This window comes from Orbilia oligospora, assembly GCF_000225545.1.
Source record: "Orbilia oligospora ATCC 24927 unplaced genomic scaffold scaffold00043, whole genome shotgun sequence".
Lineage (NCBI taxonomy): Eukaryota > Fungi > Ascomycota > Orbiliomycetes > Orbiliales > Orbiliaceae > Orbilia > Orbilia oligospora.
Genome location: NW_011645600.1, coordinates 1,477,551 through 1,497,677, shown reverse-complemented (window position 1 = coordinate 1,497,677; position 20,127 = coordinate 1,477,551). Strand labels below are relative to the sequence as shown.

Below are 20,127 nucleotides of genomic sequence, written 5' to 3'. Positions count from 1 at the left end.
TCTTTACCAACTAGTGCGTATCACCAACGGCGGTATCTAACCAACTTAACTAACTAACCAATAGCCGGACTTCTATCCTTTTCCATCCAATCGGGCCCACCTAGTTATCAATGGAGTAAAAGATCGCTAGTGTGTGTTTCTGATACCGGTATATTCCGTCAGAAACAAGCGGGTAGGAATACACGGTACTTACTTACATACATATGACTGACATGGAAGCTACCTAAGATTACGTTATAAAGCATATGTGTATATACTCTCCGTACCATTCCGTGTCGTCCAACCGGGTAAGGTCGCATGTAAAAACCACTTTTTTTTTCCCGCTGGAAAAGCGTATATATTACGCATACACACACACACACCCTCCCGGCGGATGCCCCGGAGGAGTGAAGGTTGGTTTTTACCCCGGGGAGCCAAATCAAACGGCTAATTAACGGGGAAACTTCGGTGGTCAGGTAGGACGGGCGGTGTTGAAGTCTTGTTGCATTTGATACGACGTTGAAATGGACTAGAATAAAAAAATTTTAAAATATAAAAAAAGCCAATATCTAAATCGTTGAAGGTGGAATCCACATATGTAACAGCGCCATTGTAACAACAGTACGCTGCCTTAAAATGAGTGTTTTTTTTCAAGAAACTTAAAACGAGTAGTGGTCTATAGGTATATACCTATTTTCAAGATACCGCTGTTGTAAATAGATATCTACGAGATGTTAAATCCACGCGTTTAACCAACTCCCGACAGTGTAGCCCGTGCACATATCTACATATGAAGGATCATGAGAATCTGGGAACCAGAGGGAAATACTGCAGTGCAAAGTTATTCTCCATTTCGGACGTACGTATTCGGTGTAGTACCGAGTAAAGCCGTGGTCCCAGATCCAAGGGCGATTTGTATGAAACTCCAGTATATAGCCGTTTTGGTAGATTCATCGTATCATAGCTGATGTATCATAAAACTATCAGATTTCATCCGCTAGTATGCTTTTAAAGCTTTCTAACAAATCAAGAATGAATATTCTCATAAAAGATAAAAAATCCTATCTTATAGAAATAAGAGCCTTACTATATACTGAATTCTTAAAGCTTAAGCCATATCTACTTTGAAAAAGTCTAGAGTCATTACTCTACTCAGGGGCTTATAGAAATTGCATTCTCGGTTCTTGTTCGAAAGGAGGGAAGAAGAAAAAGAATTCCACTTACGAAAAGGTCATATAATCTAATCCAGTAATAGAGAGATCTGACAAAGTAGTCAGATCGATAACGCCTCAAGTCTGATAGTCTAAGGCCGTAGACCATACAGTCAAAACAATCCAAGTCACAAGTTCCGTCAGCTCGAGTGTCACAATATTGTCTCCAATAGACCAGATCCCCAATATATGACCTCCCCCGCATCCCAAAATAAAAAATATTTTCATATATCAGCTAGAACCCATGAATCAAATCTCACATGGTTACACAGTAGATCTTCGCCAGCACATATCTCTAAAGGGAGGGTATACATTTCGATTCAAGACATTCATAACTCCTTCTAATAATGAACATTTCCCATGACATATCGATGTATCTAGCAAAGGTCACAAGACTATCACATAAATTCCCACCTAAATTCTTCAAAAGGACCTAATCACTTGTGTTGCTACTGTTGGAGGGTTCAATATCGGGTATAGTACACTGCTAAGCACTTCTAGCTTGGGTAATCAACTACACTACAGAGCTTATGGCATTTATGTATAGGCTAATGCAAAGAATTCAAGCTCAAATCAACGAGCGAGAAAAAAAAAAAAAAAGACGCAAAGTAAATACTACCTATCCAATAAGATCCCCCAAGTCCTCCTAGTCTCAAATATTGTCCAGACAAAAAAAATATTAATTCCCGCACATATCCCCGTCTCCACTCTTACAACTCTAGCGCCTCTATTTATTGTCGATCATTGAAGACTTCAACTCGAGACGGGAGCCAGAAATCCCCTTAAATATCCCCCCTCCATCAAGTATGAATAGGGAATGGTGGATATTTCGGCCAGATGATTTAATCCTTCCAGCGGTTAAGGAACCTTTCCATAGCCTCATCCGGCATGGGAGCCGGAGCCGCCTCATTGACAACGGTAGTCTGCGCGTAAGTCCTCGCCTGCGTAACCGTCGTGGCAACCTTTGGCGCACCACCTTTTGTCGTGAAAACCGTATATGCGCTTGTAGGATTCAAGCGTTTCATATTCTTTGCGGTGATGGTTGAACCAGGTCTATACATAACGAACACCAAAAAAAATAAGATGCAAAGATATCCAATCAGCTTATCATGCAAGACTTTTTGACGAATAGAATCCTCACGAATATACAGATTTGGGAAAGATGCCAAAGAAAGAAAAAAAACCATACCTTGGCTGCATAGGCGCATATCTGATATCTCCAGTCTGTTCGCCATAGGGCACCCCGAATTCGCCACCATTAGGATCCGGCACCGGCGCCGCCTTTTGAGGATGTACCGCATCCGGTTTATCAGACCCAGCTGCTTGATTCGCAGTTATCATGGCAGGGGAGAATATCCCCAGCATACCCTCCAATTCGAATCTATCAGACCAATTGATAACGGTACCGTCGATTGTTGTCCACGTAACCCGAAGGAAGCTAGATTTGTTTTTTGATTCAAATGTCGGTATAAGACAGATCTGTCAAGCAAAAAAAACAATACCAGGTACCCGGTAATTGTGATATATGATAAGGGAAAGAGGTGGGGAAAAAACGTGAGTAGGTTTACGTACTAGTACGGACCGTCTCCTGCAATACCAGGTGGAATCGTAACCGCAAGAAGTCCATTGGCCGTGCTGAATGCCATACCGGGGGTTCCCAGCGTGATAAGTGGAAACTGCAGCGTGCGAAATATTGCATTAGAAAGACCCGGCCGGCCGTTTCATACCCCTATGTACGTATGTATGGCTGTAATGCACGAAAGGAAGGGGAGGGGAGGGGAAGACCCAAAAAAAGAAGAGGACAAAGTATCCAATTGAGTCGAAAACGTACGATCTGATCATTACTGCCTGTGCATAGATCCAACGTGAATAACCCATTCGTCGGGACTACAGGATCCTCTTCGTCATCCTTCCATCTCACTGTTAGGGCGATTCCGACCTCGCCAGCTGTATACTTGAAAGAATTTCCGGACACCGGACTGGTGAAGACTACCTCGCCGAGGATGATAGATGGAAGAACGGCGGTCAGCAGGACAATGGAAGCGGCGAATGCTTTCATTTTTTATTTTTATTTTTATCTTTTCCTTCAAGAAAATTTTTTATTCAAAATTTTTTTTTTTTTTTTTTGGCTTCAAATGGTCATATGCCAACCCCCCCAATTAGGCCGGAAGGCGCGGGGGTACCAGGTCGACGTCGACGGAAGCTAGGTGGCGACCTAGGAGGAGAGGTAGCTAGCTAGCTAGCTAGCCCTTTGACAGGACAGGCCAAGGAACAGTCCGGCGCAGGAACCCCTCGAGCTCGAGCCAGAGAGCGCTCTCTTCGTTTTTCTTTTGTTTATGATCTGCTTTCTGATTTCTGTCCTTTTCGTGCGATGCTGAGCTGTGCTAAATTTGCAGGCGCGGGAGATTTCGACGTGTTGAGTTGTCGTGGTCGTTCTGCAAGTACAACCTGAAAACAGAATTAACAGGTGCGATTGCAATGCAAAGCTGCCCCTGCCAATCGGGTATCGGGACGGATGCAGTCTGTCTCGTGTCTGGTATGGTGGAGTACAGGACCGTACAGGACCGTACAGGACAGTATACAGGACTAGTCTGCGAGTTAGCCGTGCAGGATTCGATTGTCTACGTCGGTATGCCGGTGAGAAAGTGTGTAAGTGTCAATGCAATGGGGATATCGGACACAGGAAACTGGCAAACCCGGTGCCAACAGCTCAAGAAACACCGGCCCGTACAAGGAAGTACAAGGTTACAGTTGTAATTATAATTAAAACGAGGCGAATTCAGTAAAAAAAAAAAAAGTATAGTGAGTACGTACATACCTAAGTGGGCAAGTAAGTAAGTAAGTCAGTCAGTCAGGATGCTAATCATGTTGCGGGAAAAGAGAACTCTTCTCGAAGACCCAGAGTTTGATCAATTATAACCCAAGCCAGGATTATAATTCGAAGCATACATACTACCGTACATGTGGAGTCTCGTGGTCCGGTCCGTTGGACTTTTTGCCTTACAATATTAATATTAATGTTGGATTCAAATCTGCAGGGGAACCGGTTTGAATACTTCACGTTACATTCGATACCGTTTTGATCAATTGATATCTTCCTCCCTTGGATTCCTCTTTAATTCTATTTTAGTTTCTCTTCCACGGCCTTGCGCAACCACAGCTGCTACCACCTCGATGGAGGCACCTTAGCCGAACCAGGTGTCAATGCGACTCTACATTAGCTCTGCGCCTGTCGCCTCCCCCCCTCTTTTCCTCCCCGAGAATCGATTACTTACTAAGGTAGATGTGGGAGTTAATTCACCGGATACGTAGCCTGCCTGCCTGCCTGTTCATACAGTACAGTGCAGTACATTACATACACAGGTAAGTAGGTAAGTCCAGACTCGCCGACAGACAGACAGACAGGCAGACATACATACATACATTGCGATACTATACTTACTTACCTGCTTGCATTTGCATGCTCACAATACCCAGTTTTCCTTTCTTTTTTTCTTTATTAAAAAAAAAAATTGAAATCAGATTCTGATTCCAAAATAACGTAAAGTCAAGTCAAGTACGGTGTGCATGTATGTAAGTAAGTATGTAAGTATGTAAGTATGTAAGTATGAAGTATGTATGTATTGTCCACACCTCATGACTACCTCCTACCTCCCTCTACACGTGAACCACATCGGCGCCCAAAAAACTAGTCGCCCATTGCATACAATTGACGAATTAAAACCCGATACGTTGTGGAGTTTAAAAAAAAAAAAAAAAAATCTAAATCTACTTCAAACAGAAACCAAAATCTTAAACATGTGAAAGATGCATTTGCATTTTCTTGTATTCAATTCAATTCTGGTATTCTGCATGCTAATGTAAGTACGTACGTACGTACTCTGCAAAATCTGTGGGGTGAATAATATTAATACCAAATTCGACCCCAAATTGTTCGATCGCAGCTTCAATTGGCCGGCCGGCGTCGGTACCTGCGGCCTTACCTTGCAATTGACATGCTCTGCTTTGCTTTGCCTTTGCCTTTGCTTTTACTTGCACTTAACAGGACCATGGCCATGGGATTGCTGGTCGGTCGCCAACAATTGCAATACAATTAACTTGCAACCTCCAACATTATAATATTTCCCCACGCTTAAAGCTAGGTACCTATTAGGAGCTAATGATATCGTAGAACGTTGAAAGAAACAAAATAGGTATGTACCTGGTAAGGGTAATCCCATGTGTCTACGTATACGCCTTGAAACAAAATGTTGGCTCTGCTCTGCTCTCTCCATGAAGAAGAAAACAAAAAAGAAGAACTGTCACCGCAAATATAGTTCGATCACAGTTAATTTAGTTGGGGAACAATTGTTTTTTTTTTTTTGTTAATCCTTGTATTGTTTTAGCCAGCGTAGGCTTTCCATTCTTCTTCTTCTTTCTGTCTGTCTGTCTTTCTTTCTTCCCTTGCGGATGGAAGTCTGCTAATTACATGACGCTGAAATACATCTACATGTACATTATTTTTGCTAGCTAAACAAGAAACAAGCAAAAGGGACACACAAAAGAAAGCCCGTAGACCCTTGGTGTTCTCCGATATCCTCTCCGTTGGGGTTTGTGAGACATTCCCTCCCCCTTCCCAGTAGTAAAAAAAAAACTCAATTGCAGGATAAATCATAAACTAGAATTGAAGATGCCTGGCGATCGAGCTAATGAGCTCTCTGTCCCAGACAAACCGATGATTAGAAATAGCGAGCGCTCAATGGTGATTGTGGTGACCGGAAACATCGCTGGCAACATGAAACATGCTCGACGAGGGAAAAAAAAAAAAAAAAACAAGTAGAAAATCGAGGTATCTTTCCCAAATAACGCCCCTCTTGCTAATTTATCCCAGTTGCTCAGAAAGATAATAAAAAAATATAAAAAAATAAAGATATAAAAAAAGAAGATGTCGATGGCAAGTGCTCGAAGGTCGAAGTAAAAGTCGAACAAAAAGTTTGTACAAAGGGAAGAGTAAGTGGTCGTAGAAATCTAAAAGGTGTTGCAAAAGTGATGACAATGCGTCCAAAAACCCGCTGTTCTATCTGGGATATTCTTCGATCGAAAAAAAAAAAAAAGGGATGGCTCTTTGTGGAAAATGCATTCTGAATCGAAGAAGCGGAAAAGGAAGGGGAAAAAAAAAAAGTGGGATGATAAACCGGCTTGTGAAGAATAGTGGTTAAGGATGGCGAAAGGCGTAAGAATAGAAGACGCTGAATATTATTCGGATAAATGCAAGTCGGTCTGGGAATGTGATAATAAATGCTGTATATTATCGATAGAATCGCTTAAACATCAATCATGACCTTTCGGGGGGCTGGGCTCTTGCCTCGAACGCGGCTTCGGCTGCGTTCGCGGACAATTAGATCACCCTCATCGTTCATGGCCAGTCTGCCACGCTTCATCAAGCCAGCAGTTCCAACCTTAATTTGCATCTCGGCCTGTCTCCTCAAGACTTCGGCTTGCTTTCGTAGCATGGCTTCGTTGACGTTCAAGTCAAAGCCGGTCAAAAAGCAGAAACTAACTTCCAGTTTTGATAGCTCGACTTCGCTGAGACCAGAAACTTTAGCAAACAGCTTCTGTGAGTGGGTGCAGTCTTCGATCGACTTGGCAGCAACCCGTAGGGCAGCGACCAAAGCACGGTGAACACTAAGGGTGGTGATCGGGAGGATGTTGTCCTTGATGGCTAAGCGGTGAAGGAAGAGACCGGCAGCTAGGTAGACGGAGGTCGACAGAGGACAGTAGCGATGGATTCGGAAAAGATAATCCTCAACGCTGATTGGTGGCGCCGTCTTCGACCAGAACTTCCTGGTTATTGTCGAGTACTGTGTCATATTGTCCATAGCTTCGACACCTTCAGCAATAACTTTTCCGGTGAAGCGGTCATCAGGGCTGTTCAGGGGTTGCGGCGAAGGCGAGAACGGCACCCCGGAGTCGGCGTGCGACACAGCCTTTCTCCTTACTGAAACTCCGTCAATGTTATCGACACATGTTGTGTTGAATGCGAACCCTGGTTCCGATTTCTCGGGGGATGTGGATTGCGAAGGTGGAGAGACGACAGGGGATTGGTGTCCGGGGGATGGGTTAACCCAAGAAGGATTCGATGCGATATTTGGGAAGGTCGATGATGGTTTCGCTGGAGGTTGGAATTTCGACTCGGGAGTACACGAAACCAAGAACTCCATCGACCTTGCTAAGAGCTGTAGGGCTCTAGTCGGTGGCATCTTGAAGATGTCATAGGTGGTTGTCGGATCCTCAGTCGGGTTGGAGGTCTGGGATGCGAAGCGGACGGTAGGACAGGGCCCTTCCATGTCGGCTGAAGGGTGAGAGGCAGCAGGGTGAGCATTGCTGGAGGTCGAGTCTGCTGAGGAAAAGCTACTTCTCGAGCTAGACCTTCTGCTGGAAGAAGAGTATTCGGGTGACGACGCCGTTGCTGGCGAGTCTGGGGGTGTTAACGAGGCATTTCGATGATGGACGCTCATGACGCAGGACGACGCTTTTTCGGGCACTGTTAAGGAAGCCACGAAAGAGCTATCCACATGACGGCTGGTAGCGCCGTTGAAAGGAGGAGTCAAAAGGGAAGCCACTTTGCCGGATGTGCTATGAAGCACTTGTCAAGGAGCTTGTTGAGGGGTTGGAGTGGTGGGTTAGGTATGGTCAAGGGAAGGCCTTGTGATCGCGAACAGTATGAGTCGAGAAGGCTCACTCAAGTAGGTTCCACAAAGAGAGAAAAGAATCTGTAAGAGATAAAATTTTAAATGTATTAGCCTTCTGAGTCTCCATCAGGACATGATCATATCTTTTCTTATATGATATCTTAAAATAAATAAATATGAGTTGTTCGTGACACTATGTTGAAGGGGGGGTAGCCTGATATGCGACGGCTGGAAACGAGGAATGTAGAAATTTTGGGTTGATTGAACCACCATTCTTTATCCCAGGTGGTCCGTGATATGGAGAACGTAAAGACCTACATACTCTTTTGGTTTTTGAAAGTGTCGGAAGAGGAAAAATAGGGCGGACAGGAGAGCCGGTCGAGAAGGCTGGCCAGAAAGTGCGATATGTGATGTGATGTGATGTGGAAGTTGCAGTGGAATGGTTGCGCAAAACGCAATGTGACAAGGCTGTCGTAGGAATTGGTACCTTTAGGTGCGTAATAGGAGTAGTCGCTTATCAAGTATCGAAGATACTAGCTGGGGGGTGGTAGTCGATAATATCTTATTCCGTAAGAGGGGCCAGGACAGATATTTGTCGAGGACTGGACTATGATCAATGCCGACGACGATGTTGTTTCTGATGCCGATGATGCTAATGCTGATGCTGATGATATATATAAGTATTACTTATATATAAAATAGACAAGAGTATGTATGTTTGTATGTATGTGAGAGAGGAAGAGAGGAAGAAATAGAAGAGAGAAAGAGAGAGAGATAGATAGAGGCTATGATATGGGCGAAGTCTGGGGTAAGAGTGAGGGAGACCAGTAGTATAAATGCGGTCGGTCGGTCGGGCAGGCACTGTACTGACTTGTCCTAAGACTCAAGGTGTGGTCCGGCGGGTGGTGGTGTGGTCCGAAAATCCCCAGACAGAGAGATCCCTACCCAGTACAATGCAATCGAATAAAACCAGACAGGTAGAGCCCGGGCAATGCGCTACTACTACCTGGGCTTCCTTGAAGGCTGCAGCACATGAGCGGAAAAAAACACAGTCAGCTTTCAGCTTCTCTTCGGCTGTAAATTAATGGGTGTGGGATGTGGGTGGGTGTCAATGTTCCTGGCCTGGCTTGTGATATTTTGGACACTGCAAAGGGGAGGGGAGGGGAAGGAAAAAGGAAACATTCCCAATTCACCGCCGAAATCATATAACACACCCTCTGCTTTGCTTTTGACATTAACCTTTCCGATTAGTCCTAGACGGACGAAGCAGAAGCAGTTTGGACGCATATGTTTCTCGTGCTGTACACTGGGCTCCGCTAACTAGTCTTTTTTTTTTCCTTCCTCCCTAAAGACAGCGAGAGTGCCGCCAGAAACAGAAACCCGGGCTTAGTGCCCTTTTCCGCTGGCTCTCGCTGTTCCCCCGAACCGAATACCAACCACGACAGTGACAGATTCGTTTCGGATGATGGGACGATGATGTATATTTGCAGGATCGCGCACACACTAACACCCTTGAAGATGCGGAAAATAGAGAAAGGCCTACCTAAGCTTGATTCTTTTCGTGGGGAAAAGTAACCTGGTCAGATCTCAAATCCGACTTCCTGATTCAATAAGAATTGCTCTAATTGATCCTGCTTGCGAAACTTCGTTTCCCGGCTCTGTTAGACGGCTTTTGTTAGTGGGGATAGGCTCGGATAAAGCGAGAGATTTTAAGATCACGGACAAACGCCATGTCACTATGGCAGGAAGCAAGTGCATACATACATACAGCTTTAGAAATGGTCGACTTTGGGGGGATCAGAAAAGAAAAGAAGAAGAAATTATTATGCAGTACCCCGCAAAAGATTTCTTGGAAAAGAAACAAGTCGAAAAAAAAAGTATCAAAATCGGAATTGGTGTTGAAGACTTATTTCCTAAACCGACAATGTTGCTAGGATGCTGTCGTATACTTTACAGTGTTGAGGATTCCAATAATATTTACTCGGGCTTTGGCGGCTGCGAGTGTAAATTCGAACACGGAAAAATAATCTTTCCAGAGTCAAGGTTAATTGGTGCGAGTCAGAGTTCCTAGTGATAAAGTTTTATACTTAAAACTCCAGGAGATCTGAACTTTGCAATCCAGATATGCTTAAATTATAACTCGAAACTTGATATCTTGGATCCTCGAAAGTTCAAAAAAGATATTCCTCTCGTATTGTAGTATTAAGTCGACGTAACCAGAGTATATCCAGGCAAGAATAACAGTGGAGCACCGGAAATTCTTGTTATCGTGGGCCGCTGCAGCTTGGTGGTTGCCAGAATCTGAGCAGACAGCGTAGATCGAATACTGGATCGGCAAAAAAGGACGAGGATGACAGTAGACGCTTAGTCAAGGTCTGACTCCGTATGTTTGATGATGAAAGTCGTGAGGGCTCCCTAGCCGTAGGTGTTTGATATCCCTGGTCAGACGAGAGGCCTGTCGAAGTTTGTATGTGTATGTGACTTGTCGCAATTAGTTGAGATGTTGGAAGACCCGGGATTATGTCGAAGGAGTGTCCGGACGAGTGGTATGCCTTGCCTGGGGAAAGGAAGAAAGATGCGGCAGGGTTTCAGTTCCACAGTTCCACAGTTCCAGTCGGAGTTTCCAGTTCCAGCTCCAGCTCCAGTTGCAGTTGCAGTTGAGCTGATGTATGGAATATGTATGTACGTATGTGCTGGAGTACCACCGTTTATGTATATCCAAGTATAGATGTATGTATGTATGCCTGGATGTATGTCTGGATGTATGACCTTCAACCACCAATAGACGACGAACAGTCAGCAAACCACTGAACTTCGCCGTTTACTATCGGAGTCAATTGCAATGAACAAAAGACGCCGAAAGAGAAGAGAGGCAGGCAACAATGAGGTGCACCATACATGTACATATAGAGCGGAAGGCTTGCAATATTAAATACCTTTTGTAAAACCCGTTGTAAAGTCGAAACTAGGTTTTGTTTTTCTTGGTACAACTTTCCCCAAATTACCAGTAAATCGAGGTGGCAGGACCGGCTACGACTTGTATGTCAGGTTAGATAGCTTTTAGGCTGTAGGCCGACCTCCAGTTTGGTAAGGTCCGGTGTGGTCTGAAAGCTTGAAGGGTGATGGTGGTGGTGGTTCAGGTGATGCCTTTTTGATGTGATATAGGAACAAAAGCCACACCTAAGTCTGCTAAGTGTGCAAAGCTATAATAGCAGAAAAAAGAACTAGAGCTATGCAGGGTGATATTGCAGGATACACGGCCTCCCACGCTGCAAGGCAAAAGAATGAATAAAAAAAAAGTGCGATATTGTAGACGTATGTATGAGTGTATGTATGTATGTCTCTGTGTATGTATGTATGTAGTATGGGGGTGGCCGGTGGGCGAGATTATGGGCTGACCAGGTGAAGGCAAATTAAAATCGCTGATACACCTTTCTCTCTTTTCAAACCAGCCTGCAAGGCAAAAAAACAATTATTATAATTAAGCAAATACCGTACGGGCAGATATAAGTAGTGTGTATGTATGTATAAGTGAGTAGTATGTATGTATAGCAGCAGACGTGAGCGGTTCAGACTAGCAGACAGCCAAACGTGGGGAGTGAAAGAGAGACTTTAGAATTGCTATCGAGAGAAATATGCCAGAACTTATGTGCTCGCCAGAATTCTCCTTTGATTCAACATAGCTGATTGATTAATATGATTTCGATGACCTGGCTACTGTCCGCGATCCGTTCTCGCTCATGCACCTTCGACCTTGACTGTCACAATTAAACCTCCAAGTTGGCGGAAACAAGCAGCATATACCGGACAGCCAATGTGGACCCTGGATCTTTTCCTGCCTGTCTCTCTTTCTCTCTCTCTCCTACATGCAGCCTGCTGTGTAGATTAAGGTCCCAGAATAAACCCTTCCCCTTTCGTGCTACCTGGCCTGCTTTGCCAGCAAAAGAAATTCTTTGTCTTGCTTAGAAAGGATAGGTAAGGGAGAATGAAAAGGAAAAAAGAAACGGGAGTCGGTCGGTACGGGTCACTTACGGCGGACTACATGTACATGACATGCACAGCGGCCTCATTAATTTCACATCCCCTTTCATAACCACCATACAGAAGTAGGTAGTTATGCACGACCTTTCCGAGCGAGACGAGGCGGACATCCGCCGGCGCTTTTTTTGCTAACGAGTTAGGCTGAAGGGCTGTCCATACATATCGCGGCTTCTGCTCGAGACATGTATGGATGCCCTCCTAATATACTATCTAAGTATGTAGGTAATCGAACACAGATGGACATCACGATCTTTCTGCGACGGGATGCCAGCTCAAACGCGTCTCATCTCTCAGGAAAGCAGGAACAGAACGCCAACTCACTGCTTCCCATATGTGGTAGCTCCCTTGTCCTGGACCGGATCTTGCGATTCGCAAGCTCGGGACACTAAACCAAAACGGACAACTGCTTCTCAACTCTTGGGACTCAAGGGAATATGCTCCTTGCACATCTTCACCATGGCAGGCACACTTGCCTCAGAAGTTCAGCGTCATAAGTCCCACACGGAACAGCTCCCGCCGAACTCGAATGCTTTTACCGATGCATACATCTCCCTGATATATGGACCTTAACCAAATTCTTAGAGTTATCAGTGTTCATGGGGGTTTGCGTCTTAATTTTCCAGCGAAGCCGGCTAGAAATCGATGCAAGAAGCTCGCCCTACCAAGTATGTTTGTCTCCACGTCAGACCTGCCTCCTTCCTTGCGGCTTTACTGTGTACAGTGTCCGTACTGTGGTAAGTGTCCTTAAAGCGAGGGAGGAACGGGACTTATCCAATTGCCTTTTCAGCAACAGTTATGACCAACTCAGCACACTCGCCCGTGCCCAGTTATTCGCTGGAAAGCCCAAACACCGACAAGTCGAAGCGGGTCTTGTCCTGAAATACTGCATTTATAACCGAGCTTGGAATGGTCCGGGCTTACGATCTTCATTCGTCCGCTGCGGACTATGTATGCGCATCACATCCGAACCGTTTAGCCACTGTAGCACTTGCATTACCATCAATTGATCCAGCGTCTCAGGTTTCAATTGTACGTCGGAACCGAAGTTATAGATGGTTCATAATTGATCGTGAAGGGACCCAGCCAAGCTAACTTCTTAGGTCTTTCATGCTCCGGGGATGCCAGTGTAGCGAGGGAGAGAGGATTTTTCTGGAAGCACCGGCTAAAGCAGACTGGGGGAGAAAATAAAATGCTTTCCAGGTTCGGACTTCTAAGGTGGTAGATTAGCGTGCCCTGTCGATGCATTCTATCGAAGCCTTACGTGCTACAATACGAGCTTTAAAAATTCTGTGGACGGATTATCGGCCCTCGAACCGTCCAGGAAGGACGACCATTCTGCTCAGTTCTTGCCTCCCCACGTGGAGCCAAAAGCTGGTTGAACAGGGTCGACCAATTATAGGTGATGCAGGTTCCGTTTATTTTCCGACAGTCGAACCGTCTGCCAGCAAACTGATGCCTGTGTCAGTTATCAGCCCTCGGAAAAACTATTCTTCCAGCCACATGAAAAAGAGCGAATTTCCCAGGCCTAATCAAAAAAATTTTGAATTCGAACAGCTGATAGTCGAAAAACCACCGTATCGTGTTTCAGGCCCTGCCTTGTCGATGGGAGCACTGGTCCATCGGATCCCCTCAACCTATATTCATCGAATATACCTGTAGACGGTTATTTGCATACAAAGATCCGCAATCCGGGGTTTCGAACAAGACCAACTTCCCTGGTTCGCATAGCCATTCACTTTTGTGTGCCGTTTACGTAAACTGCAGGGTAATAGGTTCAAACCGTCAATGATTTTTCTACACCCAGCGGTCACCTTAAATTTGCCTACATTCCATCCACCACGGACGGACATTTTCGATGCTCTACACTTTCTTTTCGGACTCGTCATCTCAAACGGTGAATCGATTTTCCAGCACGCAATTAGCGGGTCTTCTTAATATTCATGTTATCATGGTATCCCAGTAATCCAGTAATCAGAAAACCGCCCATTGCGGATGACCATTAGCCTAAATCTGTCGAATATTCTTTCGCCTGTAAGCGTTTTATGGTTGCGATCCACTTGTCAAAAGTTTGTGTCTTATCGTACTGTTCCCGGGATGCTAACGCCCGGTTAAGTCGGCAGATCTACGGACCCCGGTACACAGTAGCGGCCCTGAGCAGAATTCGCACCGCCAGCCTTCCGAGTCGCAAAGCGTGCGGTCCTGTGAAATCAATCCTCATGCAGGGCCTCTGGTTTTTTTCTCTCTTGTACTCCACGCCGGGTACTTTAAACCCTTCATATTGGACCAATCCCGATGTCTGTTTTGGATATAGCAGCTCGTTCATATTAGTGCCGGTTGAATGCCGAAACGCAGGGCAGCTCCAGGATCAGGAAGCTGGAGCTCAAGTTCACATCCAGAAATCGGGTTTCCATGCTTTTAGCTCTTTCTATAAATGGGGGTTTTACGTTTAACAAAATTTTTGGGGTCACATGGACCCTTTCTTCTTTCGACTAAACCTCTTTCCGTCACTAACCACGATATTTCACGAGAATTGAAATGGTAATTCTAAAGATGTGCCGAAACAATTTGCCAATTCGTACCAAATCACAGGCCTTCCTTCGGAAAGTCGACAGATTGTGCTCGCATGGGCCTACGGGAAATACACGGCCACGAACGGCCCTCGATGCCGTCCGGTGATCAGTTGGACTTTTTTTTATTTTTTTTTGGCTTGTGCCTCCACACCCACCGCCTTAAGCTTAAAATTTTAAATATTTTCTTTTGGAAGCGCTTGACAGGATGCATATAGCAGACGAATAACGATGCATGCGGATTGTCAATGACTTCGAAGAGCTCTGTGGAGTCTCCGCATTTCTTTCCAAAATATTCTGGTCTTTGGGTGGCGTTTGGACAGTTTGGACAGGCAAAGAAGGGAATTTGAAACCTCTTAGCTGCATCGCAAGAGCTCGAACCACCTCGGTTAATGTGGGATCGAATATACCCACTCGAACGCCTACCCGATGCTTGGTTGAAAGTTTATCCTAACCCACTCGATACGACCCTCAATGGCAATCCAACGATAAGGATAAACTGTGGCTTGGACTTCGAACCTGTTCTTGCCTGTGGTCCAAAAGTCTTAGCTCTTTTATCCATCGAAACTTGAACGCTTCAAGTAATTTCCCTATGCGCATACCCTCCCTTTGCATGAATTGCCTGCCAACCCCACCCTTGTTCGATGATATCCTCATAGACACACCTCCCAATCGTCTGATGTCTACGAAGCTTCCAGAGATTGGTTGATAGATGCTTCTAACCTAAAATCCTTTCCCGAACCATCGATACCTGCATGAAAATACGAGCAGGGGACTCCACGAAGGCGGTCCATTTTCGCCACGGCTGATAATTCTGAAATTAAAGAAAAGGCTGTCGTCTGATCGACCCCCATATCCTACAAAGGACGCTTCATGATCGGAGGGCATGGGTCCTTAAGGACTTGGGGATTTGTTCTGTCAGCGGAATCGCAAATAGGATATATCATGATGATACAGTGATTTGAACGAAGTATGCCAGAAAGTTGCCATGAATCATGAATCATGATAATGATATGCATCTCCGTATTTTGTTTCTCAACCATACGGATATCTTCCCCGCTCCCGTCAGAGGCGCCGATTACGCCATAACATTCCTCTTCAGAATGTCTCATCCTTTCTTCTTTTACCCTGCATGCCCAATTTGGACCCGTGGGGAAATATACCAACATCAACCCTTTCAAATCGGTAATAGAGACAAGAAAGCTTTTTGTTGAAATTCCAAAACACCATCTTCAACAAAAACATCTAGGTAGATGCCGTCTACCGAGGAAAGGTCATATCTAGATCGAAAAGTGTCAACTAAAAATGCTAAATTGCGGGGGGGCCTTGTTCCCCCACATCGAACTACGAAGCAAGCTACGCTAGTTACTCCAGACTCCATAGCTTCAAAGCAAGGACCAAGCGAAAGGTTGCACGAAACGACCCCCAACTTCCTGCAACAACACCAACTCCAACCCCTCATTGCATACTTTAGTATCATCCTTTTTTTTTTCTCTTGCGGCAGCGCGCAGATTATAATTTTTTCTCCCAACATTGATTCCTGCAGGCTGCTGTGTAAAGTTACCTAAATGCGGGGCCCGAAGTCCTTCCGCTCCAATCTTTCTCAAACCTTTGACACCCCTCCGTTATATAATTGACTTTCAAGCAAGGTCCCCATGGGTACTCCTCCCAACCAATCCGAAGCTACGAAATGCGGTCATCCTCGAAAGCCTATCCCGCAGGCTGGGAATTTCAAGACCTAACTCAGCTCGCTCCGAGCCTTCGTCTACTTCCCGCTTTGGTTTCGGCGGGATCCTTTTCCCTTGCCCGGGGAAGGCCTTCATTTTCACATTCTACTCCGCCATTGTCCGACATCGCTAGCTGCATTTCATTTCGAGGAATACTTGCTGTTTAGAGGATACTATCCACATGCCTATTTGTAACAGCTTGGAAGTTCGACACTATCTTGAAGCTCTAAGCTCCATAGTTCCCTTCCTATACTCATTCCAGTATCCGTATGCCCACGGCTGTATTACTCATGGCACCACTCTACCTGCTATTACGGCAACGCGGGAACTCAATATTCTGGGCGAAATCTCGATTATACTAACTATTCTTCTGAAGGAAATCGTCCGTTTTTTACGTAAGTTTCGCAAGAGCTGAGCTTTAAAGGTACTTAGTTTCACTATCAGCAGCCAAAGAAATAACTCTTTCCGTCAAAGGACAGTTCTATCAGAAAGAGAAAAAAAATTAAAATTTTTTTACTACTTGCATTTTCGTAAGACTCAAAAAACAAAAAAAGAGATAGAGAGAGAAAGAAGGGAAGAGAAATGCGCATAAGCATGCGATTGCGATATTTTGCAGTCAGAATTCCTTATTCTAAATATACAAAGTAACCTGTGTTATGCAAGCAATTCATCCGGTTTTCGTAGGGTCGAAATAGCTTCCAATTAGCTTGAGCTTTTAGCTCGGCAAGTCAGCTCGACAATGATCTCATTAGAGACACCATGGGGTCATATCTACCCAGAAAGAAAGAAAGAATGCGTATACATACTTAAGTACATACATACATACATACACACAGACCAAAGACGTAACCCGATCATGACTTTATTTTTTTTCAATTTTCCCATGCCGCGATTTCCTTCCCATGCATCGACGAACCCTACCGGAAAGCCGTACCTTCGTCCAAGCTATGGTTTTTTAAACGTTGCCGTGCTTATTATAACCATGTTATAGGCGGATCCGCTTTAGCCGTCCCGAGTCTGCTCCAAGATACGAAAGTTCGAAAAAAAAAAAAAAAAAAAAAAAAAAAGGGTCAAGAAATCGAACCACAGGGCCAGGCTGGGCAAATAGATATCCATGAAACCATAACCACCATGGAACAGCCCCATTCTTAAATCAACAAGTATGTCAGATCCTTATAGAATTCGAAGATCCCAAAGGAAACGCCCGACGAAAAAAGGAAATAAAATGCCTCCATCTGTGTTTTTTATATATATTTATACTGGAGTACTTGGGTACCTTCCCCAATATATTAAATTAAGAATCCTACGAGTGCGATTACAATTGATATCATTGTCGTTGACGTCGACATTTGGTATCGAGAATATTAATTCCCTACCGAAACCTAGTCCTGTAGCTACCGGGTCATATCATCGGATATCAACCTTCTAGCTTACAATTGCTCAGGAAAACCAATGCGACAATACACACATATTGCTGCGCTTACTAGTATACATGTACCTTTGCAAATCGCTATCTATACAAACCCCTTGACCTTGCTGTTCAATGTTCGGTTTCAGTTCAGCATGTTTCGTAATATCGTGAACACCACTACGTATGCCGCTGCACATGCCTCCGTAGGCTGAATGGAAATATATGCAACCTACATGTGTTGTGTAACCTTCTTCGTCACATTTCCCTTTCGAATCGCTTCTCTCTCAAACTGAATTGAAAATTGAATTGATCAGATTAATTCGGTTTCCCTTTCCCTTCCGGCCCGAGAACGTCTAGACCGTCGCAGAAGCCCTTTTTCTTTCTTCTTTTCTCTTCTCTTCTTTTATCGCTGACTCAAAATAGGAATTAATACCTTTTTTCTCGGACATCAACATCGTATGAAGAAGTTACAAATCAGTACGCTCGACTAGGTTATGTATTCAGGCCGAGGATCACGATATCACACATGCATCGGATCCTCCGTCTCCTGACATACTTGCATGCACATCTTCGTCAAGGACTCGACATGAACTTTGCATAATTTTAATTCCGTTCCGGCATAAGGTCAAAAAAAATAAAACAATAATAATAAGGTAGAAAAAAAGATATATATCTCGAACAGGCTGAGATCGCTCATACATACATACATACATACATACATACATACATACATACATACATACATACATAAAACCCACATACTTACATACACATCCACACATCCACATAGACACATCCACCCAGAAACGACGAATTAGAAAGAGAAAGAAAAGGCAACAAGGCGGGATGAAAAAAAGGGGCCAAGAATCAGGCCATCTCTTCTCTCTCTATTCCATTGCATAGTCATCTTGCGTCATGCATGAGGGGGCCAGAGTACAGAATAACTCGACGGGATCCCATAGGGTAGAACAGTTTATAGAAATACCTCACCGATGTAAGGACCCAAAAGCGAGGGGTCATTTACGATTCGCAAGCACTCTATTTTTTTCTTCGATTTCCGTCCCTGCTGACCTTTTCCCCCCGTTGTTGCTCCATTTTAACCTTGAAAGAAAAAAGAAGGCTTAATGATTTCATTCATTCGCCTTCCTCGCCTGCATCAAAATCGTCGATTGCGGTTCTGATATCTCAAAAGTGGGGTGACAGGCTAATTAATCAATATAACACTCCAAGTTTTTTTTTTTTAAACAAAAAAAAAAAAAGAGAGAGAGCGAGAGAGAGAGTCGCATATGCATGGTACCGAGATAGACGGAATGCACATAGTAGAGATATAATTAATTAACATAGGCGAATCCCAAAAAAAAGAAAAATGTGCTCACCGGCAGACAGATACATCATATGGGACGTTTATCTTAGATTTCGTCGTCGAAAAGATAATCGAATATATCCCAACTTATCGTAGTTTTCGTAGCGCAGACCGTCCCAATAAGGAGTCGACATATCGACAGGAATGCTGCTGGTGCAGAGAATGCAAACAATTATTTCTCTCTCTCTCTCTCGTTCGCTCTAACCAATGCGAATCGGTAAACCCCCCCCGATTGCATTGGCTAGACTGGTCTAACCTGTGGTACAGAGCAGGGGGGGGAAAAAACCAGCTATGAACTTTTCAGGTCCATGCGAATCGGCGAGAGAGAGAGAAAAAAAATCAGTTCTAAACAAAAAAAGAGGATGAAGATGACTATCAAATGATATGTCATTTTGCCGGAATATCATTCCATCTTTGATCACCGTAATACGCATTAATACGATGGCGCATGAAAAAAGTTTAAAATAATAACAATAATCAAAAGCCCGTGACCAAGTAACGCGCAAATCGCGATTAAAAAGAGTGGAAATCCTGTTCGTGGGTGATAATTCAAGGCAAAAGTCCGCGAACTCGAAGTCCGTACAGGCCAGGTGAGGAAGCCTAAGCTAAGATTCGAAGTGGTCTGTTAATCTGTCGACGACGACATGTTGCACCAAAAACAACACATTTTATAAGATTGTCGCCTGACGTCTGCGAAAAGGTCAATGTGAAAAGTCTGTGCCATGTCCACTTCCCAAATTTCCTCAACCTGCTTCCTTCTCCAAATCTCCATCATCCTTCTTCTCCGATCTCTATCTATGGGGGACGGTATGAAATTAATAGGTATGTTAGAAAAAAAAATAAAAAATAGAAAATCTTGCATGCATAAGTAGTCAATCATTTCCCCGGATTTTTACCCAGGCCGTCATACCTACCAATGGCGAAATCTGCAGCCCGAGAACCAAAAAATCGAGAAAACAAGTTTCCGATGTCTAAATTCTCCACAAACAATTTAAAGAGCCTGGTCGTCTCAACATGCCCACCCCCAAAACGAATAAAAAAATAAAAAATAAAAAATAAAAAAATAAAAAGAAAGAAGGGGAACCACAAAACGGCTAAGTATGAAAGGATGTCCTGCTTATCCGAACGGTGATCGACAGTGAAAACTTCTTCTTTCG

At 44.2% G+C, this 20,127-nt stretch overlaps 3 protein-coding genes across 3 annotated transcripts; 1 reads left to right on the top strand and 2 right to left on the bottom strand.

Annotated features, from left to right (window-relative positions):
• Positions 1-2,032: 2,032 nt before the first annotated feature.
• On the bottom strand, positions 2,033-3,249 carry AOL_s00043g443 (uncharacterized protein; the record flags this gene model as incomplete). The annotated part of the gene is made up of 4 exons (XM_011120929.1): positions 2,033-2,243; positions 2,380-2,628; positions 2,763-2,866; positions 3,022-3,249. 4 exons carry the CDS (start codon positions 3,247-3,249, stop codon positions 2,033-2,035), a joined length of 792 nt encoding a protein of 263 aa, XP_011119231.1.
• A 3,244-nt stretch (positions 3,250-6,493) lies between these two features.
• AOL_s00043g442 (uncharacterized protein) lies at positions 6,494-7,687 on the bottom strand (the record flags this gene model as incomplete). Its single annotated transcript, XM_011120928.1, has 1 exon — positions 6,494-7,687. One exon carries the CDS (start codon positions 7,685-7,687, stop codon positions 6,494-6,496), a length of 1,194 nt encoding a protein of 397 aa, XP_011119230.1.
• A 4,479-nt stretch (positions 7,688-12,166) lies between these two features.
• Positions 12,167-12,472, top strand: AOL_s00043g441 (uncharacterized protein; the record flags this gene model as incomplete). The annotated part of the gene is made up of 1 exon (XM_011120927.1): positions 12,167-12,472. One exon carries the CDS (start codon positions 12,167-12,169, stop codon positions 12,470-12,472), a length of 306 nt encoding a protein of 101 aa, XP_011119229.1.
• Positions 12,473-20,127: the final 7,655 nt, after the last annotated feature.